The sequence below is a fragment of the Eucyclogobius newberryi genome, unplaced genomic scaffold (genome assembly GCF_026437365.1).
Source record: "Eucyclogobius newberryi isolate DKJ021-1_F unplaced genomic scaffold, fEucNew1.0.hap1 SCAF_10, whole genome shotgun sequence".
Classification (NCBI taxonomy): Eukaryota; Metazoa; Chordata; class Actinopteri; order Gobiiformes; family Gobiidae; genus Eucyclogobius; species Eucyclogobius newberryi.
The window spans coordinates 8,262,353-8,290,303 of NW_027315724.1; the positions used below are offsets into that span (position 1 = coordinate 8,262,353).

Consider the following 27,951-nt stretch of genomic DNA (forward strand, 5'->3'; position numbering starts at 1 on the left):
ATCACGGTTGTACACGAGGAAATAAGAGATCAAATCTAAGCCAAAGTAAACAGTGTGAAGCTATGGAACTATGAGACCAATCTCAGCCACGAGAGTCACAACAAGAGAAAGTTAATTTGAATATCATGATAAAACAGATAAAGCACAAATGTGCTAAAGTTATGGAACATCCCTACAGCAGTTAGAGCGCCACATGTGCACCAAGACGCACATCCAAATGCACACAATGACGTTACATAGTGTCTGCATCTCTCTCTTCTCTCTCTCTTTCTCTCTCTCTCTTTTTCTCTTTTTTCTCTCTTTCTCTCTCTCTCTCACTCTATCTCCATTTCTCTCTTCTCTTTCTCTATTTTTCTCTGTCTCTGTTTCTCTCTCTCTTGCTCTCTTTCTCTCTCTCTCCCCTCGTATGCTTGGATTCTCATCTCTGATTGGAAGAGTCGTTTTCTCATCTTATTTGTCATCTTAACCTGGGCCAGAACATGTTGCCATAGAGATCTTCCCTGATAGAAAGGGAACCATCTTCGTAGTTCCGCTGAACTAGGGTAAACCAGCCCCGAACCCCCCAACACCCACCAGACTGCATGGTGCTGGATGTGGGCCATTCCTCCCACTTGAACAGGCCCAAATGCGGGGTCGTCTTCTTGGAGATGGAGCAGAGCAGCCTGCAGCCCACTGCTCCAGATCTGCTCCCAGCATGAAGCCCTGGGAAGCGAACTGTCAAAATCTGTCCCACTTCATATGGAAGTTTCATTTCTGATATTTCAACAAGAGAGATTTAGACTGACAAATGTCCCGTATGAGGGATATCAAATACATCAACTTTCCAGCCTTTGGAGGTCAAAGGATGGAAGTGATGGCCATTCTGCTGCTGCGGTGGAGATCAGGTGGAGGAACAATGTTCTCGCTGGGCTGAGGTTTGAGGATGGCAGTGAAAGTGCTGCCATGCTAAAACCCCTCAGCAAGAACACTGAGGAAGACTAGTTTGAAACTGAGGAAGACTAGTTTGAATGGCTTGAGAATAGTTAGAGATGGAGTTCTTTCTGCTGTGGCTGTAGTCTGCCAAAGACCTGCCCTGTGCAATGATTATTTGACTAAAATGAGGTAAATCTTGTACAAACATGTGTTCAGAAAACCATTTATACAGAAAAGTATGAGTAAAACAGCATCTTCATATTTTGTCACTCTAAAACCTCGCTCCATGCATTCTCTTTGTTTTTATGGTTCATATAAATGCATAATCCATAATAACAAAGAAAGTTGGTCGACGAAGACACAAGGACTAACCCTAGTTTCTGCCATACCAAGTTTGGTCATATGCATTAGTCATATATATTAAAATGCACAAAGCTCAAAAATATTACCACATGATCTATATTATAGAACATTTTGTCATGATTTAGCTGCTGAAAGGCTATAGGCTAGTGCAATATGTTGTTGCTGTATTTCAGTATAACTCACTAACTCAACTTTTACATTTAAAATGATGCATTCTGTATTATATAATTATATATACAAGTTACTATAGCAGAGCTGTTGATATGGCATTGAGTGCACTTTTGACACCTCTCTGGAAAAAAAGTGCTAATCAATGTAGTTACTGTACTACTGAAGTGTTTTTTCTCAATTTAATTGAGCAAAATAAGTTACTGGGAAATAGTTTTAGCAGACTCTTAGGGTCAAAATGAGACTGCTGTGTGCTCTCTGCAACCACTTTGGAAGTGTGCTGTTTGCATGCTAGCTGTTGTTCGCATTATTGTGACAGCAAAACTCTGCTTTGGCCTCTCGCTCTGCTATAAAATCACGGCTGTAAATAATTAGGACACTAAGAATGTGTTAGGAAAGAGAGGAATATGTTTGGCCCACAACAAAACATTTAAAACTGAACAAGAGCGTTGTTTCAGAACGATCTCTTCTCTGTCAATGCCTTTGTGTGCAGCGGATGTGAAAAGTTCATTTGTATGGCTGTTGTATCTAACTCTGTCAAACCAGTCATTCAGGACTAATCACAGCGGGATAAATAAACATAACTGAGTGCGATGCCAGCATTTAGCCTGCACCATTGTCCTGCTGAGGTCTGTTTGGTGCCCCGTGAACGCCTGAAAGGCTCCTCATTGTCCTGCTGCTTTTGTGTGGAGGTGGTGGCTAATTACTGAGCTCCAAAATGAAGCGCTGAATGAATACCAGAGAGTGGATAGTGAGTGGTGGAGTGCATTATCTGCCAGGCCAAATGACAGAAAAACAAAGACGGTGGGATCGAGCTGTTAGCATGCTAGCATAATAGCAGTAATCTGTGGCGTATTGTAGCATATTGTTATTTTGTGAATGGTGGTGCAACAACCAAAATCTAAAATTGAAAGTTGGATATACAGGGTATCTGAGACAGTTAACACCTTCATAATTAGTATAAATAAATTAAATAAATTATTTCATGTTTACAGCAATGTAGATAAGTAATTGGGGTGTTCTCTGGGTGCAACAATTCAGAGATGTGCACTGAAAAAACAATATTAAAATGGCATCTTGGCCACATCCTGATGGTCAGACATGTATTTGAGCACAAATGTCCCATCATCCCCTGACCCCTCAATCACTACATAGTCCTGCACTCTTTAGCAGACTTTCTAGTGCTCTCAATCTCAAAGCGATTTGGACACTCACTAGTATCTCTTTGTTGCGGGTCATGTGACTCAGGTGTCCGAATGAAAAAAAGTCGGAAAAACTCAGATTAAAATGGATTTCTGTAAAAATATCGGTAAAATCCGTCTTACACGCATTTAGTAATGGACTAAATTACCATTCAAGTCACATTTAACAACAAGCAGACTGGACTATTCAACATTTGCCTGTGATGGTGACTCAAGCAAAGGTACGCGGCTAACGCTAGCAACTTTGCAGGATAATGGTTTATGATTAATATTCTCAAGACAATAGTGCGTTTTAACAACTCCTCTTTCAGTCTGTTGTGTCCAGTTAAAAACTTGTCGCTGTTTTGCGACTCTCGCAATGCATTGTGGTATATATTGACCGGTCTAGTGACCACCGCTGGACACTACTTTTCATGGTGCATTGTGGGACATTTTGAGAGCACTAGGTTTTCATCTGCTGGACATTTGGACACCACTACAAAATGATGTGAGCCCAAAATAGTGCCTTATGGAATAGTGAGGACATCCTGAAGCACCCATTGTCTTTTTAAATGCTTTTTTGAGTAAGTGTAGGATATGCAGATGTCCTACCCCTGTTGCCATGGTGACAGGAATGCGGGCTAGGTGTTATCTACTGCCCGTGTGGTGTTTTACACCCCTCAGAAGGAAGAGGATGTAATAGTGACAACAGAGACGCTCTGAACTTCCAAAATAACTTTTCATCAAATGACTCCTTTTGGATTACAGAGAGTAACGATCTCTCCAAGACAAACGCTAAAACGCTGAAAGACTATGCGGTTTTAGTGGTTTTAATAGACAATCATCAGATTGCAAAAATGTGTCCACCAGATGACTTTACATGTAATATTGTGTTTAACATGTCATTTTAACTGTTTCATAACTTGTTTTGTGGCCAATTTTACCTTTTGTGTAACTCTTGTGGCCTAAAGCCAGATCTCGTCTACTTATCAGCTCTGACCCCAGCGTGCATGCTGATTGGCTGAAGCCACGGCGCCAAAACCCCCGCGGGGTAAGACAAAAGGAAAGAGCAGGGAGTTACAGACCAGTACCATCCGAGCTCCAGAGCGAGTTCCATCCGAGTTTCTTTCGAAGCTCGACCCTCCATCCAGGGTCCCACCAGCAAGGTCCATGAGGCCTTGGGAGCAGGCCTCGGGCCTAGTTAGCGTGAGCGATGCTACGCTACGGGACAAAGACTTTTCCAAGAGAAGCTAATGTTCCCTCCCGGAACTAAGAAACCTGTGCCCATTTTTTTTTAAACGTGATTGATGCTGCATCATGCAAAATCAAGCAAGGACCTTTTGCAACTTTTTCAAGTCCACAGCCTTTTACCAGCCACATCGGTGGAGCAGCACGACGGCCTTTTCATTCGGGACGCCTCAGAGCCAAGGAGAACGCCTCAGAGCCAAGGAGAACTCAGATCGCAGAACCGATCCAGTCCTTCTTTGGCCAGACAACGTCAGGGCCGAGCTCCAGAGCAGGCCCTTGGACTCCACGCAGGCCCTTGGACCCCAAGCAGGCCCTTGGACTCCACAGCAGGCCCTTGGACCCCACACAGGCCCTTGGACTCCACGCAGGCCCTTGGACCCCAAGCAGGCCCTTGGACTCCACGCAGGCCCTTGGACCCCAAGCAGGCCCTTGGACCCCACGCAGGCTCTTAGACCCCACGCAGGCTCGTCTCCTCAGGATCACAGCTTCTGGTTCCGTTCGTATGAATGCACTTCACAGGCTGAATTTCATCTTAGACTTAACTCTAACACACACCTAGATAGATCTAGAATCATCATGTCTAGTGTTTTCCATCTGTTATCGACTCATTTGCATATTCCTAATTCATATTTATCTGTTTAATTATTTGGTCATTAAATCTCCATAACCCACATTTGGTAAAGTGTTCCTTCATTTCCAGAAAAGGGGTCAATGTCACGGTTACGTTCTCAAACCTTTAGATCAACGAGCAAATTCATTTCTAATTAATTAATTAATCTAGATATCTGATTTTAGAGTTGTTAAATTGCCGATTATCCGGCTGGTGCCCCATTCTTCTCTTAAAAATACGATTCAAACTTACCCACACTTAGGCAGTGTGTCATGTTTGAATTCTTGAACAATCCTTTAATCAATATCAAACCTGAATGCCCCCCTCCTTCACAAGTGGGTGGACATTCATAACCTTACAGTACTTGTACTAGTATGTTACCCTACATAAGCATGCAGGCATGTTAGCAGCTACACTTCCCGCTTTACAGTGAATAAAACACTCTTAATATTCTACAATTAGATGCAGACAACATACAACAGTCTCGAAACGTGGCTCTTACAATCCCCCAATCTGTACAGCGGCAAATCTGATGTTGCGTTATTACATGTAAAAGCTCAGGCACAGCCCCTTTAACTAAAACATAAGAAATATAAGCCTTCTACAAAATAAAATGAATGCCTTGAGCTCATTTAAGCTACAGTTGGGCAATTTACTTACAATGTATTTTTGTCCCCAATGTGAGAATAATGACATGAACATTTCCATAACTTTACACAGTAGAAAATCTGCAATGGCTGAAGCCATTGCTGGAGTGTCTGCGTCTCTCCCTCTCCCCCCCTCTCCCCCCCTCTCCCTCTCCCTCCCTCCCTCTCCCCCCCTCCCCCCCTCTCCCCCCCTCTCTCTCCCTCTCTCCCCCTCTCCCTCCCTCTCTCTCTCTCACATGGTTTAATTATAACTCATAAAGTTTAAAAGAGTACTGAAAGCAAAAGACTCCAATTATCGGTTAAAGAATAAAATGGAAAACGTGCACCCCTAACTGCGAAGTTGTTGGTCCTGCATCGTGCATTGAACCATGGACCGTGTCATGGATGTAGTAGCAGCAGCACATGTATGACTTTACCTCAACCCACACAACGGCGAACTGTCACAGAAGGCTTTCAGCAGGGTTTAAGTGGATCCTCATGTTTAACTACCTCTCTTCATCTCTCTTTCTGGTCCGCTTTGTTTCCTGCTCTGTTCTTTCCTGTGTCCCTCTTTCCTCTCTCCATCCATCCCTCTTTCCATTCAGCACTAATCATCTCTCTCTTCAGCCTGACCTTCAGCGTCTTTGCAGTGTCGCAGCCTTTTAGCCGCTGAGCCTTTCCTCAAACAAACAGAAACATAAAGACACTTCAAACCACTGCAGCACCATGGGACGTCCCACATACACCGCCGCACGGACTCTCTTTCTCTCTGCACACCCCACCCGCTCTCCCTCCATCTCCGGTCCGGGTCATGAATATTAAACAGGGAAGCGAGGAATGCCTTAGAACTTAAAAGAAAGGTGTTTGATGTCAAAGAGGTCCCACAAACACAAACGGACATCCCTTTGGTTTGCAGAGTGTAGTTTTCACTGCAGAGATTCACAGCCCCTGGGTCAGGGTCCAAGAGGGGCACCAATGGGGATGTGGAGTCTCAAGAGGTTTAGAAGTTATAACGTTGAACCTGAGCAACGGAGCTGTACATGTGCTGACCACTGAGGACAGTACTGAACACAACCCAACACTGGAAGCTCTCCTTTTAAAACCAAGATTATTACAAAAGCAAAGAAATACTTCTCTCACCTCATTTCTTGTCCCTTTCCCAACAAGGGTGTTCCACAAACTGCCGTGGGGGCCTCCATGTTTGTTTTTGTTGTTGCTCTTTTGTCCCCATGGTCATGAGAATTTCATGGTCAATTCTCTAACTGACTTTGAGCTTTTTTACTTCAGTCACACTTGTTTCAGAAATACCTTTATTTCAATGTTCACCAGACAATTATAGATCAGAAGTCTCTTGCACAATGTTTAAGGCCATTAGCCATCACTGGACTCATTCTGAGCATCTTTGTGCTCAAACTGTGATCACTAAAAATCCTTAGCCGAAACAGTCTAAAAACATTGTCAGCTAGCGTTTTAAGTTGAGTAGCTTTGTAGTGAACCTTTGTTCTGACACACCACAGCACGCTTGATCACACGTGAACCCACATTAGGGTTAAACAGTGTTGTCACAATCTCCAAGTGTCTGTAAGAGCTGTGGTTATGGGCCTCTCCAAGGTCTAATGAGGGGATCGGTTTCACTTGCTCAGGTGTGTGTGTGTGTGTGTGTGTGTACATGTACACACATTTTGCAGTTTTTTTGCAGTTTTTCATTATATAAGTAGCCTAACTTTTTTCACCAAGGAATACAAATTTAAACATGCACAAAACAGAGGGCCACAGGCAAGACAACAATTAAGCGAATGATTCTTTGATGAAGGTCTGATAGAGCCACCACGCATTTAACAAAGCTTGAAACATTAAAATTAGGTCTGTATCGCATCACAAAGTCTGTTGTTTAGGTTATGGTATTCAAATGTTGCTGTAAAAAGTACTGCCTTTGGTCATTTGGGCCAATTCAGTGGAAAGTCTGGGGGCCAACAAAAAAGTGGTCTGAGAGCTGCATTTGACCCACCCCTGTTCTAATATAATTAGCCCCTAACCCACACACACACACACACACACACACACACACACACAGACATCTAGGCACCTAGTCTTTTATATTTGCGGAGAATGCTTGGATTGTGTTCCATTACGTAGATGCTCTGAGGGTTTTGACGCCGTTCTGTTTCTTCTATGCCTTTTTAGTCAAAAGCTGTGTGTGTGTGAATACTTTGATACTCAACCTCTTTGTCTATTTACAGATCCGAGGAGGAAAGCTGATGATCACAAACGCCCGCAAGAGCGACGCAGGGAAGTACGTGTGTGTGGGGACCAACATGGTGGGCGAGCGGGAGAGCGAGGTGGCAGAACTCACCGTGCTGGGTAAGAAAACCAACGTTTGGCCCTGTGTCATGAAACGTTCACCATAGTAAATCTTTCAGTAAATATTTTGCATCTAGTAACTACTCAGTTAAGAGGTTAGTACACAAGAACTAGCATTACAATATATGTTGGATTTTGTTGAGTTCTGAAATCTTGCCCAGCCCTCCTATTCCTTTTCCTCAGACTGACAGAGAAGACCATTACTTTATTCTTTCTCCCTCCGTCTCTCCCCTGCTGTGTGGTCCTTCTGCCGGACTGCACCCCACTCCCCTGACCCCTGCACCCCGTGGGTTCTCCAATACTCTGCATGACCACACAGATTGTATCGCTTTCCCTTTCACTTTAGAGCAAAAGTTCTTCAGTCTAAAAAAAAAAAAAAAAACCTACTGCCTATACCGACACTGACCACCCTGTTTTCATTTGAGTTAGGCCATTGAGATGCAAAGACTATTGTGTCATCCTGTGGCTTCGCCAGCAAGTTATTAAAAAAAAAAAAGACGATGGCAAAGAGTGGGACATCTTGATTCTATCTTTTAATGTTTGGATGGTATTTTGTTATTCTAAAGTTGACATATGGAGAGAAATTTCAGACATATTTATCTGAAATATTTGTAGTTATTTGAATGTCACAGTAGAAATTAATTAGGGAATAGACAGAGATTTCATCCTGAGAAATGTTTTTTTTGACAGCTGGGGAGACAAGCTAGTGTTGCACATTTTACTTTACGAGCAGTCATTTTCATCTGTTTCCACTAGAGTTGTGAAAAAATTGATACCTTGATACTTATGAAGACTATAACTAGTATTAAAACAAAATTCTCATTTGAACAGATATCAATACTTATGGTAACTTTTTCATGATGACTTGTTCACAACGACTTGTTCATCTTCTTCTTCTTTTTTTGGTGTTTCATGGCAGTTGGTGTTACATTACCGCCACCTACTGTAGTTGTATTAGACTTTAGACTTTATTCTTTAGACTTTATTCTTTAGACTTTATTCTTTAGACTGTATTTTTTAGAATTTAGGCTGAAGATAATTTGTTCATTGTGACTTGTTCATGATAATTAAACCAGTAAAATGTTAATCAGGTTCTTAACATCTGTGAGGAGGAGGCTGGTAGAGAACGATAGGTTAGACCCATAATGAGACTGGCAGATAAACAATAGTGAGGGCATTTGTCTGAACGTTCCTGAGTGTTTTCATTCAGACGAGTCTAAAATGGATAATAAACTTTGGCTTTGAATTGCTGACAAAATAGAAATATTTTGCAATTGCTCATCATTTCATTCATTATTCACAGAAAAAAGGAAGAAATGTGAATGGAAAACAGTTTCCTCTTCTTCCCTGTCTTGATACAGAAAACATCATTGATAATATGGCCATTTCTCAGGAAACCACAGGAAGCAAAGGAAAGGAAGTCAAACCAAACTTCCCCCGAAAAAGCTGTTTTCCACTGGGATTCTTCCAACTTCCACTCACTGATTCCAGACCATCAGCACCAAAGCAAGAATTATGAAAAGAATATAAGCCGCAGATCCTACAAACTAAATCAGAACAGGGTTGAAATAAGCCTATCTTCCTCCTCATAAAAAAATACAAATTAAAAAAGGACAATTATGGTCTGATTTAAACTTATTGGTCTGATTTAAATACATTTTGGACAAGTTAGAAACATATTCACCAGCAGATTATTTTACTTTTGTAATATATTATATCTTGTAAAGAGCAAGTGGAAGCTGTTATAGAATCTATATTCTATATATATTTTATTTTCTATAGACTTTTCCAGTGTTTGTAAACAGAATGTCTGCATTCTAAAGACTGGTAACGTTCCATACATTAGCATTACCAATGCATTTTCAATGGGAGATTTAGCGGTAGTCTAGTCTCTAAATACCATAAACTATAAAAATCCAGGGCTGTTTTTGCGACCGACAACAGCCCCACCACATGCAAGTAACACCAGCGCCTCATGAGAAAACATTATCACAAAGGTACAAATGTTTTGTGTAGATCACTGGCGTAGCAGTTTAGTCCAAATTGTGCATAAGTGTGTCCCAAAAATGGCCACAAGAGTTTGATAAAGACATTTTTGTTGTGTTTCACCAAGCTCAACAAATCCTACATTTATAGTACAGTATCCTACAGTTATATCAGTACCAACTTTTCCCTCTCTAGTACTAGTAATGTTTTATATTGATGCGCTTGTTTTCCACAGTCGGGTGGTGCTGCTGGAGTTCAGGTGTTAGTGAATGACGTGAGCTTGTTTTCTCCACAGAGCGACCGCAGTCAGGTGGTGCTGCTGGAGTTCAGGTGTTAGTGAACAATGTGCGCTTGTTTTCTCCACAGAGCGACCGCAGTCAGGTGGTGCTGCTGGAGTTCAGGTGTTAGTGAATGACGTGAGCTTGTTTTCTCCACAGAGCGACCGCAGTCAGGTGGTGCTGCTGGAGTTCTGATGTTAGTGAACGATATGCGCTTGTTTTCCTCCACAGAGCGACCGCAGTCAGGTGGTGCTGCTGGAGTTCCGGTGTTAGTGAATGACGTGAGCTTGTTTTCTTCACAGAGCGACCGCAGTCAGGTGGTGCTGCTGGAGTTCAGGTGTTAGTGAACGAGGTGCGCTTGTTTTCCTCCACAGAGCGGCCCAGTTTCGTGAAGCGGCCGGGCAGTCAGGTGGTGCTGGTGGATCAGAGTGTGGAGTTCAGGTGCGAGGCCAGAGGAGACCCAGTTCCCACAGTGCGCTGGAGGAAGGACGACGGAGAGCTGCCCAAGGGAAGGTACGGAACTGCTGCTCTTCTCATCTGTTTTTACTGTAAACTAGTCGGTCAGTTGGTGTGTGGGTAAATGTTTCCGTTCTACTTTTTATCGTCGAAAACAGAATTAACCATTTATCCCTTTTTTAAGGCTATTACGTGTAGCTGTTACAACATGTTACCAATTAAAAATAATAATCGTTCTGACAATTGAATAAAACTGTACAATCTAGAAACATATGCCTTTTATAATGTGACTGTTGTAATTCTAATACTTTTGGTGCTTGTTTTCCATGTCTTAATCCAAAAAGGCTCACGATACTATATGTATATATCATATTATGTTATTATATTTATGATTTAAATGTATTGTGATACATGATATTGAGATTGAATCTTAACAAGTATTGCAATACTTCAATAAAACAAAGACTTGTAATATAGTCCAATATTACACATTGTTTTATAAGGAACTGCAATACTTTGCCCTGAATAAAACTACTAAGTGGTAAAGTTTCCAAAAGTAAGAAACCAACTATAAATTAATCTAGCATTTGATTAAAGTGTGAATGCAATTTTTTTTTTTTTTTTAAACCAATCAACACCAACGCTTGGGTTAACAATACTGATGCCAATGCCAGCTGTTTCTGTAAATGTTCTGTAACTGCAAACTCATATACATAAGATAAGATATGCCTTTATGTGTCCACACAATGGGGAAATTTCAGTAAACATAAAAATGTGTAAGTCAATTTAACAGATGTACAGTCCAGAATCAGAATCGGAAAGGGTTTCATTAGGAACATAGGAACTTGTCTTGGTGATTCAGTGCAACATAAAACAATGAACAATGTTTTGCGCTCTTCTGTCCTGGCACAATTCATGTCCACTATAACTTATAACACTATAACCTTTAATGTCATTAAAGTACTGCAATCCATAGTTTCTAATACAATGTGTATATTTACATTAACATAATATATATATATAATTATTTGGTACTAGTTTACAAATCAACGCAAAATACGCAGTAGGCTAATCCTCCACCAGGTTGCTAGTCCAGACCAAGGCTTGAGGTGATTTGACTCCCACCTCAGTACTGCTTAGGCTCCTGTCATGGCCCATGAGGAGGCACTGGTTGTCCTATAGGTCAAACGCACAGAGGACATTATCCTTTTTGAAGTCGCTCACATGAATTTTTGGTTCCAGGTTTGAGATCCGTGAGGACCACACATTGAAGCTGCGCAGACTGAGCCCTGCAGACGTGGGCTCCTACACCTGCCTGGCTGAGAACATGGTGGGCAAGGCAGAGGCGTCCGCGTCCCTCACCGTCCACGGTAACACCACAACCTTTCTACCTCTTTCCTTACACATGAACAGCATACTATGCGACGGATCCTCAAGCTCTCCATAGATGTCTGTTGTTACATTTTACATAAAATACACCTGTTACATTTGGCCAGTGACAAAGGAAACTATGCAGGGTTTTAGAAAGTTTAGACAACAAAGTCTTACTGTGGCATCATAAAATATCTATAGGAATTACTGGATCAGTTGGGTCTAGATCAAGATTGGTTTAGTTTTGTCTATACTATAGCCACGTTTGCACTGGCCCCTCAGACCGGTTCACTTCAGAGTGCTGAACGGTTCTTTTAATGGCTGAATACATCTCGATAATCAGAGCCTGACCAGGGATCTGCTAGTGCTCACACAAACGTAACAAATATTCAATTTACTTCTCTGCTCTTTAACACTGCATTTTAACACCTCTTTATGCTATGCATTTGGTTTGGATAATGTTAAATGTATTATGTACTGGAAATATATATATTTTTTATCATGCTAACATGTGCTAGCGTTGTTTTGCTATTGGTTCAACCATATAAGTTAGCATCAGTGGAAAATAGCGGTTTATCACAAGATCAAGTCAGCGTTTGGTGCAAAATTCTAGTTTACTTCCTTCCATCTTGTTTTTGTCTTGTCTATGTTCTTTCTTATCCAATCCTCTTGCTGGATTTTGCATGTCCTCCCTGTGTCTGGGTGAGTTATCTGATGTTGCCTGCTGCTCCTGGCAGGTTGACCCTGTTTTACTGAATGATACATCAGACACAGCGGAAAAGAAAGTCTAGCTCATCCCTGACTTAAGCCTCCATTCAATATCCATTACAGCCGATGATCCGTTGAACCATTGAACACTCTCATGTGTTGCGCCTTCCAAAATGATTAAAAATATTGGCTTGTCACATTCAACTCTTCTCTCTCGATTAGCGGATTGATTTTTTTATTTAAAAAACTCAAAACCTTTAGGTCAAATCAATATCCCTTGCTCTGGACAAGTGGATCGTCTCATCTCGTTTCATCTCATCCTCATCCATGCTTGAGGACACCCAGCCCTGCTCGCTTCCAACCATAGCCCTGTAGATGTCTTACTAAAGGGGTTGGAGTACAATGCAGCTGGTTACAGAAGACACAGGGGGGAATGATGGACTGTTGGGGGGGAGAGAGTTTGGAATCAACCCCCAAAAGCTCAAAGAAACTGCAGCTGGAACAGACGGACCATGTAGCTTCTAGATCAACCATTTCTATTGAATCGATCCATTAAAACAAAATTGACATATAGCCTCCCGTTATTGATAATTTACACTGTATTTAAAAAGGAAATAAACTGAATAGTGAGAGATGCTGTTATAGATGTAAAAATAAGGCAGGTAAAGCTGATTTCATACAGCATTGTATTTTTATTTATTTACTTAAGTGTATTTCAAGGACATCAACATCAACATTCCAATGTAAAAACAGAGTTGCCCAAAGGTCTATTTATCCTCTGTCATCGCTTTTTATTAAATTAAAATTCCACACTTTAAAATATAAAGAGTTCATCCATTGTGGACGACCTTTGTTCTAGAAGATGATGAAGTAGATGATGGAAAAAGATGAGGAAAAGGATTATATTGTACAGAATTTTTATGCAGAGCCATATGTTGTGAAAGAAGCTACGTATTATGATATCAGAAAATATCAAACATAACATATAACAATATAATCAAACCTATACAGATTGCAAAATTGCATATGGGGCTAGAAATGCAATTTGAATGTTGCAATCAGCAAATCACAAAGGCTTCGAAAGCTGAAGCACTAGACTTTCCTCCACAAACAACAAAACAGCTTAGATCTGTATAAACATGTACTGCAATACATCTGAGTCTTAGTTTGTTACTTCGTATTTCTGTCTTTCGGGCAATTTTCCTCTTAAAAAGGGTAAATTGTACTTTATTTATTTATTATTATTATTACCTACCCCTGCTTGTACTTTTGCCCAAATGAAACATAATAGTGGCCAAATTCTCTGCACTTCAGTTTGAGTCAGTTTGTTCCTGGTAGTGATAGGTGGGTGCTGTGGGGGAGGGATGTCACCGTAGTGCAGGTGGGTGTGGTTGATTATATATATATTATATGTGTGAAAGGGGCTGGGGGCCTCTCTGCAGTCAGGCCTGCCATATTAACGTCACTCCTGCAGTCATTTTAGCTGTAGATGGGAGAAGACAGGGCACCAACCCCCTCTGCCACAGGCTCAGGGAACGGGCCACAGGTTAGAGGAAGGACAAAAGGCTTCAGTTTCGATGTATTTGTATGTATTATTGTATGGTTTCTGACTTTCTTACTTCTTACATACTTACATACTTTCTTACTTGTTCTTACTATGATTGAGATCGCGTTTCCGCCTTTCTAAGTCAGGATCCAGAGAAAGTGCGCGCATCATCTGAGCTAACGCAGGAGAGCGTCTGGAGCGTCTGATCTGGAGTGTGGTTAATGTGAAGCCTTTTATTTAGGCTACATAAGTTAAAATGAATGAAATCTCAAACTGTCATCGCCACAGCCTGTTTATGTCCAACCGTTTGTTACTCTGTTTATTAAAATGTTAGAAATAAAAAAATCAGGAACAAAACATTGTGCAGGATTTTCCCATTGTGTCCAAATGGATCTCCAAAGCGCACAGAGCTTAATTATCTTTTCCGTTTATAATACTAAACATAATTAACTGTAAATGGAAATGTGATGTATATTTTTAACATATTGTCCAAGTCTTGGTCTTAGGGTATTGTCAGTCTTCACATTTTGCACACTTTTGCACTAGCTTTCATGTCTTGTAATTAGATTCCACCTAAACTCTGGATCCCTGTTCAGCCGGACCTGCCAATAACCTTGTCAATACTTGCCTTGGACAGTGTTTTTTTTTTTCTTCTGTGGCTGATGAAAGAACCTGTAATGAAAGAGAGACACATTGATGTCCTGGTTCAATACTGTTTAGCGAGTCATCAGAAGAGCTGTGTTTGAAATGCTAAGAGCTGCTCAGGTCCTGCTCACATACAAATGTCCTGACCCCGGACCACCTCCTCCGCTCCGGGTGTAACCTTCTCGGGGGCTGATGCACACAGACATGGAGCCATTATGTTGTGGCTTCAAAGGACAGAGGGCAAAAGAACACAAGCATAAGCTAGGTTCAGTTTAGAGCACAGAGTATCAGAGTATGAGCACCACAATGAGGCACTGTAAAGGAAATACTACTACTACTACTACTATAGTAGAAAAAGCTTCAGTTGTAGTCATCTGGACTCAGTTAGAAAAAATAGACGTTTCGACTCTCATCCAAGAGTCATTGTCAATAAAAGAATTTAGATCGAGAACTCCGATATTAATACTGTTCTGTGGTAAGACCCGCCCATTGGGCGGAGCCTTCCTGAAGTAGAAGGAGTTGTTTGTTTCAACAGAAACTCCCCCCTTGTATCTACCGAGCTAGCCTATTCAGAATTTTTAATGGACTATTAGAATCCTCTTTGTCTTTGTGAGACCCTGGCTCAACCACCCTGAGTACCTGATTAGCATCTAAATGTCCTGGTCCTGGTCCTCTACCTTTCCAGGGGTTCAGTATACCATTATAGATACCAGGAAGATTGTCCACTCTGTTTATAGGAAAACCTACACACACGGACCAGTATCTGCTCTTTGGTTCCAACCACCCACTACAGCACAAGCTGGGAGTGATCAGAACCTTACAACACAGAGCTCAAGGTGTGCCCACCAGCTCAGAGGGCAAGAAGAAAGAGGAAAAACATGTCCGAAATGCCCTCTCAGCCTGTGGTTACCCCGCTTGGGCTCTCAACAGAGTGAAGAGAACCAAGAAGCAGGGAAACTGAACAGAGAAGGAAGGGTGTTTCTATCCCTTATGTGTCTGGCCTGTCGGAAAAACTGCAGAGAATTTTTAGACAACACGAAGTCCCTGTTTATTTTAAACCAGGAAACACTTTAAGACAAAAACTGGTTCACCCTAAGGACAAGTTGCCGACTCAAAAACAGAGCAATGTAGTTTATTCGATCCAATGCAGTGAAGAAAGCTGTAAAGAACGTTACATAGGTGAGACGAAACAGCCTCTACACAAGAGGCTCTATCAGCACAGAAGAAATACTAGTTCAGGACCACAGAGTGCCGTGCATCTCCATCTTGAAGCCTCTAATCACTCGTTTGAAGACGGTGAGGTGAAGGTTTTAAGCAGGGAGAAAAGATGGTTTGAAAGAGGAGTTAAGGAAGCTATTTTTGTTAAAAAAGAAAGACCTTTAAACAGAAATGGAGGGCTAAGATTCAATCTTCCTGGTATCTATAATGGTATACTGAACCCCTGGAAAGGTAGAGGACCAGGACCAGGACATTTAGATGCTAATCAGGTAGTCAGGGTGGTTGAGCCAGGGTCTCACAAAGACAAAGAGGATTCTAATAGCCCATTAAAATTCTGAATAGGCTAGCTCGGTAGATACAAGGGGGGAGTTTCTGTTGAAACAAACAACTCTTTTTACTTCAGGAAGGCTCCTCCCAATGGGCGGGTCTTACCACAGAACAGTATTAATATCGGAGTTCTCGATCTAAATTCTTTTATTGACAATGACTCTTGGATGAGAGTCGAAACGTCTATTTTTTCTAACTGAGTCCAGATGACTACAACTGAAGCTTTTTCTACTATGGGACACGCCTGGACGAATGAGGGATTACACCGACACTACTACTACTACTACTACTACTACTACTACTACTACTACTACTACTACTACTACTACTACTACTACTGTTACTGCTTATATTGTTACTGCTTCTACTACTACTGTTACTACTACTGTTACATCTACTACTGTTACTACTACAACTGTTTTTGCTACTACTACTACTACTACTACTACTACTACTACTACTACTACTACTACTACTGTTACTACTACTGTTACTACTACCACTGTTACTGCTTCTATTGTTACTGCTTTTACTACTACTACTACTGCTACTACTACTACTACTACTACTACTGTTACATCTACTACTGTTACTGCTACTACTACTACTACTACTACTACTACTACTACTACTACTAATACTGTTGCTACTACTACTGCTGTTACCACTACTACTGTCACTATTACTGCTAGTACTCCTGCTGCTATTACTACTACCGCTACATTAAAAGTATTGTTTAAAAGCCAAGACAATAATAGAATATTGCAGTTTTGGTGTAGTGGGAAAGCACCGGGACGCACAGAAAATCATAAAAAGCAGTTCAAAACCATAAGCTCTCATCTATGGTTTACATAAAAAAAAAATCAATTTCAAGCGAAAATGAAACATGTCCGTAAAAGTACAGCCGCACAAACCCAAATTCCACAAAAGCATTCTCATTTACCCTGAAGAGTCTTGGTCCCATTCCGGTTTGGGACGTCCAGTACGCCGTGGTCACTCTGCAGCGTGGCTAATTAAAGACGAGCTGTCCACTGTCCCACGCAGGAAATGACACGCTGCTACTTAGGGCTGCGGGCGGGCGGGCGGGCGGCAGAGGACGAGGAGAAGAGGTAGGATGGGCTGGGTAATTGTACAGTGGACACAAAAGACCAAAAAGACGCTGTTAGAGGATGAGAGGACATGTTTGAGCAGATGTTTTGTGGACGAGAGTTTAGTCTGGGGTTAGAGCGGGTAAAACCAGACGAGAGAAAGAGACAGGGAGAAAAAGGAGAGGATAGGAGAGGGAGGCGATGGAGGAGTGCACTAATTTATGCACACGGACTCTACTCAACAGTTATAACAAATGACATCAATAAATATGATAAAAGACGTTACCAGACATGAATATATTTTCCAGCAGCATGTAAAGACTGTATTTTGATTTATGTGCAGTCGGGAACAGCCGTCCCTCAGGCAGCGTTTCTAATGTTCCATGTAACGGCATTAGGACCAGAGCCAGGAGCCGTGCATGAAAGGAAGGCTTGTCAACAGGCTAATGCTAAAGCGAGGACTGCTGACGTTTGTACAGCACAAGATTTATTATGTTACGTTACTATAGTGTATGTTATGGAATTATAAAATAGGAATTCTTTACTTGGTGAAAAGAAATTTGGCGGTAATGGGATCTAAGAAAAAACTGTTAGCATGTCTTAGCATTTGTCCGTAGCTACTAGACATGGTAACATATGGGCATATCATGTTTTGTTTTGGCTTGTCTTGGCATTTAAACATACTTTTGGTCACTTTGACCTTTGTATTTCATATTTTGGAAACAAAATACCTTTTTTTTAAACTAAATGTTTTGGAAAATGCATAGACCATGAAAAAAAGTCTTTTAGCTGCCAGTTAGCAACAAGGGTGTCATGCTAATACATCCATGTGTTGGTAGTGATCCCAATTTGGACTTAAAAGCAGGAAAATTCAGACAAAGGCAATGTCAAAAACATGATTATTGTTACAAGAACGAATGAAGCAAAAATTCAACTCCAGGTATGTTTTGATGAGGTTACAACATTATTCAGTGGTTAAAAGCTCTAAAACGTAATTGCTTTTGAGATGTGTCCCGTTTACTTTACTCAAAATTGTAATTGATTCACACACACATATAAATAAGTGCTGTTGTCATGGGGAGGGCTGACATTTGGAGGAGATGTCAGGCTAAATTGGCTTTTATAAGGTTACCATGGTATGTCGGTAGGCTATGTTTCTTCATAAAATTGAACCACCATTAAAACATAATTGGACTACATGTCATTCATGCATGCTTGTGTAGTTTTGTGTGGTCAAATCAAATCAAATCAATTTATTTTTGTAAGGCCCAAAATCACAACAACAGTTGCCTCTGAGGGTCTTTGCTCTCAGTTAAAACATCCTACAACTGAAACCCCCCTACATTCTGCATCTTTTAAATTTACTTCGGCTTCGCTCCTCTCTGTTGCCAGCAGAGGGCATCAGACATCCATCCATCCATCCATTTTCTGCCGCTTGTTCCCTTTCGGGGTCCCGGGTGACTGGAGCCTATCCCAGTGACTTCGGGCCTTAGGCGGGGTACACCCTTAGGCGGATACACCCTGGACAATGGCCAACTCGTCGCAGGGCCAACACATAGACATAGACATTACAGACAACCATTCACTCTCACATTCATTCACTAGGGCCAATTAAGAGTCACCAATTTAACCTCACATGCATGTCTTAGGACGGTGGGAGGAAGCCGGAGAACCCGGAGAGAACCCACGGTAACATGGGGAGAACATGCAGACATGTAATGTATTAATCTCGCAAATAGAAAGTGAGAGAAATTGCAAAAAATAAATAAACTGACGAGTTTTTAAAAGGAAAAATAAATCCACCTAAAATATGTATTTCATTTCCCTTTTTAATAACCTCACACATATTATGCAAAATTCACTTTTTGAACTTTTAACTGCGTCATATTCCCCTCAACAAAAAATCCTTTAGTTGTACTGAGCTTCATTCACACTTGTCACTTGTTTAATACTGCAATGTCTTGCTACAATGAGCCTCAGAAATCACTCCATTTGAATTTGCCCAGATTTTCCCTTCACAGGGAAAAATATGGACATCTCCTGCACAGTTTTTACCTTCATAAAGCATCACTGGACTCATTCTGCCATCAGATTGTTTCGCAACGAACGCAAGGCTCTGTTAGCATAGCAGTCACGTTGCCTAGGGGCTTTTTTTTTTTTTTCATTGTTCATTCCCCATCCCCAGCTGACATCAGAGACAGACTCCAAAGCCTCATTGGAGGTGTAGTTTGCAAAGTGTGTTTTTTCAAATATAGACATTTAAACATCAGACATTTATAAGCCAATTAAAGCCACAATAATGCATGTGTTCTCTTTAAAATTAATATTGAAAACAACATTTGAGTATTTAATCATCCAGCTAGCTACTCCTCAACAACTTCCTGCTCAAGATTGATAGCGTTCTGTGCTAGCATTGTTTCCTTTGTCACGTTGCCCAATGCTACAAAACCCTTGATAAACCTTTTGTGTACGCCTGCCTCACATGCCACCACCCTTCTACCAGCCAACCACAACATCCAACATCTGCATTCTTCATATGTTTATTTATTCCTTATCTCCATGTTGTTTATGATTTATTACTCATCTTGGCTTTGTTGTCTTGTTGTGTTTCTGTCCCCTTTTTTCAGTCGTGTCTGGTAAGTTCAACATGTCACCTGTTCAGCGCACTGACAGGGACATCCTTCTCCCCCCATCACCATCCACCAATCATATGTCTGTTGTCACGGCAACAGGCATAAACGGTAACAAAATATGCCGAGGGGTGCTCCAAGGTAACGCAGCCTCATCTCATTGTGATATTCAGGGTCCACATACGAAGGCAGGGGCCGCTTTGCACAAGCTAGGGGCCGATGGATGATGTCTGCACCGCCACAGACAGGAGGAGGTTGCTGTTGTGTATTGTGGATGTGATTGGTCGTTGCGGTGGGCAGGATTAGAATGTGGGGAAGATGTGAGAAAGGGGTTTCACATTTATAGAAAACGGTTCAGAGGTGTCGAAGGTAAACTGAACAAAACATGTCAATGCAACAAGACATTTGCATTCAAATTTGAAATTACTTCTTCTTCTGCTTCTATAAAAGAGCATTAGAGTAAAGGTGGGAGTTATATTGAAAATTTGACAATATGGTAATCGTTGTGTTGGAGGTATGCATTCAATATCTTATGCATTGTCCGTGATTACAACTATTAAAAATAACAGTAACGTCTCCGGTAATCCCCGAAATATGGATATAAAGTGATGTACTGCACTTTTGAGTTTAAAGTGCCTTTGACAGGTTTTTGCGATTCACAAATTTTGACTTTATTTGGTCTATTTATGTTGCACATACATTATAGTTTTACACCAATCAAGCAGGTATTTGTGGAGAAAACGTTGAAAACTCTGTGGAAAATGATAGGAAGTGACATCTTACCAGGGATACTCATTCAAGTCAAATTTTATGCATAATTTACACATAAAAAGAACAAACACGTGTTTTGACTCTCCAAACATAAAGTCAACAAAATAAAGGTGCTCTTATTTATTTTATTTGTCAAATTAAAACGTTAAATGAGTTTTGGCCCAGTGTTTGCTGGGTAATTTCCTATTGTGAAATAGGGTTAAACTAAAATATGTGCTATTCTGTGAAAACATTTTAACTTAACTACATTTTAGTTTGATGAGTCGTCCGACCTGTAGGGGGCACTTTAATGTTACAGCCCATTCACATTTTCTGTGATATCCAACATTTACAGTCACATTCAGCACATTCCAGAAGCATTGTGAAAATATCATCTAAATATTATTATATCAAGATACGCCCACCACTAATTATGAAATAAAAATGTTAGTTCAAATTTAAAGAAGCACTATGCAACATTTCTGGAGGGTTCACCACCTGCTTTTCCCACCTGATATATTATTGTGATGCATGGATTGTTCTACTTTGAATTAATTGAATTAAAATTAATTGTTAAAAAATATTCAAATACAGTGAAAAGTGCCAGAAATACCAGAAAAGTGACATAGTGCACCTTTAACACATAAAGACATACACACATTCTGCATCTCTTATGAATCCTGTTTAGACCCAATGAATATTAAAACGTATCTGTCAATATCGATATTACTGTTATTATATCTAAAATCTGTAGAATACGAACAGTTTTTCTTCAGCGGACCAACATGGAAACATATTAGCCAAGCCAGGGAACAAACCCATTAATGTTTTGCATGTAAACTTTTGGATTAGCATGTCTTCTATGGTGCTATGGAGGCTGGTCTGGTCTTGGGCACAGCTCCAAGTCTTCATGTCAGCTCAAATGGCATCTTTGTGAGTGCAGATAAAATGCGTATGGTCCTGAATAACAAACATGTCAGTAACACTACACGAGTTACGTCCTATACACAATAGTTTTCTCATGGCGTCTCCAGTTGATTTCCCTTTGCCATGTAAATGTCCTGTGCCCAGATCCATGCAAACGAGGGAGCTGGGTCACATCTCCGACCGGCCTGCTTTGAAAACCACAATCGCAATTTGATTCACAACATGCAAAACATCCATGGAACAGACTCATACATCTGCCCCTGTCTGTCAGGCACATGACTCGGATTAAAAATATGAATCTTTGTTGGATGCTTTGAACTAGACTATAGATTTAGTTAATGAGTCTAGATAATCAAAGTGGAACTAGGCGGCGTAATCGCTCATTCATCTGGTTAAAAAATATATATATATTTTAAAGTAGGGATGGGCAATATATTGGTATCGACCAACATCAACCGTGTTGTACCAATATCGGTATCAGACAATTTTGAAAATAATGATAATCAGTCAATGTTTGGAGCTGATGCTTTTCCAGCTGTCTTCTGAAAGATATTGTATTTCCCAGATAAATGCATTATGTTATTATTTTTACTTGAGTGAAAAGGTCATTTGTGATCTTAACTTCAACTTTAGATCGATTTGTGGGCTTTGCCATTGTATTTAAAAAATCGTTATATCGGTATCGGCAAATATCGGTAACTGGCCACAGCAGCAAGCCAAAGGTCGGATATTGATATCAGCTCAAAAAAATCCAAATCAGACCATCCCTATTTTAAAAGAAATACAATAAACTTGTTTGGATCAAAGTACACAAAAGTCTCACATTTCAGCGTTGACGTTTGTGTGTTATAGTTGTGCGTCTAACTTGTGTTGTGCGTCTAACTTGTGTCCGGTTCTCCCTCAGTGCCTCCGGCGTTCGTGGTGCGACCCAGGAACCAGGTGGTGGGCATGGGCCGGACTGTCACCTTCCAGTGCGAGGCCACAGGGAACCCCCAGCCTGCTATCTTCTGGCAGAGAGAGGGCAGCCAGGTAAAGCACGCCCCGTCACCAGAGGGTTCACAGGTCAGGGGACAATAAACAGCGTGTATTCAGCACAGTCACAGCGAGTTCCTGGCTGGGAACTTTGGTAAACTTTATACAACCAAAGTCATGAGGTTGAAAAATATGATGAATTCTTCAACAAATAAATAAGAATCAAAATTTTTACTTTATTTTCAACCAATCACATTCCTAATAGAGACAGGGTCCGAACGTCCACACTGATCTCTACACAGGGCGCTCTTTAGGGATCACGCTTTTTTTAATGTTGTCCGAATGTCCAGCAGGTGAAAAGGTACTCACAATGTCGATAAGTATAGACCACAATGCACTGCGGCAGTCGGAAGAACACGACTGAATGAAAGCTGTTTTAACAATGCACTGTTGACTCATTATTATGAATATACCACTGTATAACACACTTCCTGCTCAACAAAGAATAAACGTTCTATACTTAGATACATACAGGTCACAGTGGTCTTTATTAAGAACCGCTTTTACAATATATCTGTACGGGAGCAAAACTGATTTGACTTTTCATGAAACTAATTTGGGTACAGTCAATCTCATTGTCAGCATTAGCCTCTTACTGGAATAATCACGTCTGTTTTGATATTCGTAACGTGATATTCTGATTAAAACTTGTATGATTGATATTAGTCCATAAATACATGGCAGGGTTATGTTATGGTAGTATATTGGGGGCTCTGGGGGGGCATCCGGACACAGCTAGGGTTCTATTCATAAATGTCAATGTCTATTATTATAAGTTAAAAAAACAAAACTAAAATAAACTCTTGAGCTTTGATATAGAAGATTTCCTGGTAAGAAATCAACCTCTAATTTAATGGAAGAAAACAACCAGTCACTGTTGGTGGTCCATTCTAACGTGTCCTGCTGTCTCCCAGAACCTGCTGTTCTCGTACCAGCCTCCTCAACCCTCCAGCCGCTTCTCCGTGTCCCAGAGCGGAGACCTGACCATTACCGACGCCGAGCGCTCCGACGTGGGCTACTACAGCTGCCAGGCCCTCAACATTGCGGGCAGCGTCATCACCAAGGCCCTCCTGGAGGTCACTGATGGTAGGCCACTTCACGCAACACATCTTCTTCCAGGAAATCCTTCTAGACTTAGCTGGCTTCACAAATCATGTGGCTTTTGACCAAAAGTCGCTGCATTGCTGGAATTTTGTAGAATATTATTTTGATGTTGCTAATATTTACTGTGCTGCATTTTGTCTTCAACATGCTTCACTTAAACAAGTTGTCAGTTTGCAAAATGCAAATAAAGTCAGGAAGGTGACCATCCCTGTTTGTTTAAAAAATAGACCATTTAAAAATGTTGTCTGTACTGGAAAACTTCTGTTGCCCTTGACCCTTGAAAGTCAATCCTAACATTATAACGTTTATTTTCAAATTAACTTAGGGTACTTGAGGGTATTAGATTACAAGCATTAAATGTTCAGATGAGTTTGATTCACTGTATTTTCTTATAGACTATTTCTGTATCATTTATTTCTAAATGTATTATCTTTTTATACTGTTACAATTGGTGACCACAATTTATTGTAAATTGCCTTTTATATCCTAGTCAGATGTTGTTCTTTTATATTATATTATATATATATATATATATATATATATATATATATATGGTTACGTCATAAGGCGCTGGTACAGCTAGCAGCCCGGTGTAAACGCTCTCTCTTTTTTCTCACACTTATTGTGCTTTATCTCCTATATTTTGTAAATATAGTTAGTATATTTTTTCTATTTTACTGTACGATAGGGACACGCGCTGGAATCGTTTTTAATTCAACTGTTTTTGACTTTTTTCGGCTGGATTTGAGCGTTTTTCGTCGTGTTGTTGTGATGTGAGCTAGCTCCGAGCGAGCCCTCCAGCCCCCCCCCCCCCCCCCCCCCGCGCCCTCCGGCCGCCGCTAAAGTACGGCGTGTCGTCGGTACACGTTTATATACACGTTTATATGAAAGAGGAACTTCACGAACGATCGGGACACGCACTGGAATCACTTTAAATTAACTTGTTTTGACTTTATTCGGCTGGATTGAGTGTTTTCGTCGTGTCGTTGCGATGTGCCCGGCCGGGGGGCGGGTTTACACAAAGGAGGAACTAATGAAACTGCGGAGAACAGTCGTCTTACCCGGAGATCGTCACGTTATCCCGGCGGACATCCTAAGGAAAACGCAACGAGGCAGACGGGCTGGACGTAAACTCCGAGAGAAGAGAGGAGGAAACAGGAAGTCGGTTCCCGCCGTAGTCATGAGTAACATGAGGTCCCTTCAAAATAAAATGACGGAAATAGCGAGCCTCATGCGGTCCCAGAGGATTTATAGGGACAGCAGCGTCTTGATTTTCACAGAGACCTGGTTAACAGCAGAAATGCCAGACTCTATTGTAGGTTTGGACAATTTTCATCTGCTGCGGGCGGACAGAACGAGAGAATGCGGGAAGAAAAGAGGTGGAGGTCTGGCGGTGTATGTGAACACGAGCTGGTCCAAACCCGAACACTGCACAGTGAAGGAGCAGCTATGTAACAGGGATATTGAACTATTGGCTATTGGCATGAGGCCATATTATCTTCCCCGGGAGTTCTCACATGTGATTTTGATCGCAGTCTATGTGGCCCCGTCTGCCAATGCTGAAAATGCTTGTGAAGCACTGCTCTCCTGCACTTGTAGGCTGCAAACACAGCACCCACAGGCTCTCTTCCTCGTCTCTGGTGACTTTAACCACGCTTCTCCCTCTTCTGTTCTACCAACATACACCCAGTATGTTACCTGCCCCACCAGGAACAATAGAACATTGGACTTGTTTTTTGCCAACACCAAGGAGGCTTATTCCTCTTCCCCCTCCCTCCCCTGGGCAGCTCGGACCACAACCTTGTACATCTGAGGCCTGTGTATGAACCCATTGTGCGCAGGCAGCCTGTGGTGTCCCGTGAGGTGAGGATGTGGTCTGCTGAGAGCGAGGAGGCTCTGAGGGACTGCTTCAGCACCACTGTCTGGACTGAGCTTTATGACCCACATGGGGGGGGACATCAACACCATCACAGAGTGCATCACGGACTACATCAACTTCTGTTTTGAGAACATTGTTCCCTCCCGGAAAGTGCGGTGTTTTCCAAACAACAAGCCATGGATTAACAGTGAACTGAAGGCTCTGCTGAAGGAGAAGAAGAGAGCCTTCAGGTCAGGGAACAAGGAGGAGCTGAGGACTGTGCAGAAGGAGCTGAGGAGGAAGATCAGGCAGGCTGAGGCCGGCTACAAGAGGAGGATGGAGGAGCAGCTGCAGCAGAAGAGCATTCAGGGAGTGTGGAGGAGCCTAAAAACCATCTTGGGCTTCAAAATCCCCCCTGCCCAGACAGAGGGGGATCTACAGTTGGTGAACGATTTAAATGCTCACTTCTTGAGGTTTGATCGGTCACCCGCCACTCCCCCTGCACAGCTGCACGCTCCCTCTTCCACAGCTGGACAATGCCCTGCATCTGTTCCTCTTCGCTTATCTGCCCCGGACCATCAGCTCCCCACTTCGCCTGGACTCACCCATCCCCCCAGCACACAGTCCCCCTGCCAACCACTGACTGTCACAGCAGCACAGGTGAGGAGTGAGCTGAAGAGGATTAAAGTGAGGAAGGCAGCAGGACCTGACGGCATCAGCCCCAGGCTCCTTAAGTCCTGCGCAGATGAGCTGTGTGGAGTTATGGAGCATGTCTTCAACATGAGCCTGAAGCTGAGGGTAGTACCACAGGTCTGGAAGACCTCCTGTCTGGTACCTGTGCCTAAGACACCGCGCCCCAAAGACCTCAACAGCTTCAGGCCAGTGGCTCTCACGTCCCACCTGATGAAGACACTGGAGCGGCTAGTCCTGGACCACCTCCGCTCCACCGTGAGCTCAGCCATGGACCCGCTGCAGTTTGCATATCGGCCTGGCATCGGAGTGGAGGACGCCGTCATCTCCCTGCTGCACCGCTCTCTCTCTCACCTGGAAAAGCCTGGCAGCTCAGTGAGGATTCTGTTCTTCGATCTTTCCAGCGCCTTCAACACCATCCAGCCGCTGCTCCTGAGGGACAAGCTGGAGACGGCTGGTGTGGAGTATGACCTGGCAGAGTGGATCCTGGACTACCTCACAGACCGACCCCAGTTTGTGAGAGCCCGGAACTGTGTGTCTGACACTCGGACCTGCAGTGTGGGGGCGCCCCAGGGCACTGTCCTCGCGCCCTTTCTCTTCACCCTTTACACTGCAGACTTCAGACATGACACGGACAGCTGTGTCCTGCAGAAGTTCTCTGATGACTCTGCCATCATCGGACTCATCACGGACGACGATGACGCGGAGTACAGAGGACTGGCGCAGGACTTTGTGGACTGGTGTCAGCGGAACCACCTCCTCATCAACGCGGGGAAGACTAAGGAGATGGTGGTGGACTTCCACAGACGCCACCCCACTGCCCCCTCACCAATGAACATCCAGGGACGGGACATTGAGAGAGTGGACTCATACAAGTACCTGGGTGTTCATCTGAACCACAAACTTGACTGGACTCATTACAGACGCACTGTACAGGAAGAGCCAGAGTCGGCTCTACCTCCTGAGGAGACTCAGGTCTTTTGGAGTGACAGGGCCACTCCTGAAGACCTTCTACGACTCTGTGGTGGCATCAGCCCTCCTGTGCGGTGTGGCCTGCTGGAGCAGCAGCATCACAGAGAGGGAGAGGAAGAGGCTGGACAGAGTCATCAAGAAGTCCAGCTCCGTCCTGGGCTGTGCTCTGGACTCGGTGCAGGAGGTGGGGGACAGGAGGGTCCTGGCTGGATTCACATCTATGCTGGACCATGATTGTCACCCCATGCAGGACACTCTGTCCGCTCTGGAGAGCAGCTTCAGTGAGAGCAGCTTCAGTGAGAGACTGATCCACCCTCGCTGTGTGAAGGAAAGGTTTCGCAGGTCTTTCCTTCCTGCTGCTGTCAGACTTTATAACAAACACTGTTAGTACTGAACACTCGCAATACTGACCTAACCATGTGCAATTCTGTCATATGTGCAATTGCTGTTGGAATTCATGTGCAATTCATGTGCAATTACTGTGAAATTCATGTGCAATCTATGTGCTGTCATGACACTTATTCATGTGCAATTACTGTCGTGATCACATGCAATGGTATTTATGTATTTATTTATTTATTTGTCTATGGGAGTTTTTTATTTATTTATAGGAGACTTCCTATAAGTGATCTGTTCTTCTGTATCTACCTCTGTATCTACCTGCGTTGCACCAATGAAATTTCCCCATGTGGGACAATAAAGGAATATCTTATCTATCTATATATATATATATATATATATATATATATATATATATATATATATATATATATATATATATATATATATAGATAGATAGATAGATAGATAGATAGATAGATAGATAGATAGAGCTGTTTCATACATTTTCCACTAGATCTTTTCCACACTATGTGGTCACATTCTATCACATGTTA

General features: G+C 42.2%; 1 protein-coding gene across 1 annotated transcript in view; it reads left to right on the forward strand.

The window, feature by feature from the left end:
* robo1 (roundabout, axon guidance receptor, homolog 1 (Drosophila)) overlaps nt 1-27,951 on the forward strand; it is a 429,020-nt gene that overhangs the window by 347,681 nt on the left and 53,388 nt on the right. Inside the window, exons 6-10 of the mRNA XM_072460422.1 lie at nt 7,347-7,469; nt 10,108-10,246; nt 11,432-11,559; nt 22,304-22,428; nt 23,346-23,517. Of these exons, the coding sequence (XP_072316523.1) occupies nt 7,347-7,469; nt 10,108-10,246; nt 11,432-11,559; nt 22,304-22,428; nt 23,346-23,517 (687 nt within the window). The remainder of the gene's footprint in view (nt 1-7,346; nt 7,470-10,107; nt 10,247-11,431; nt 11,560-22,303; nt 22,429-23,345; nt 23,518-27,951) is intronic.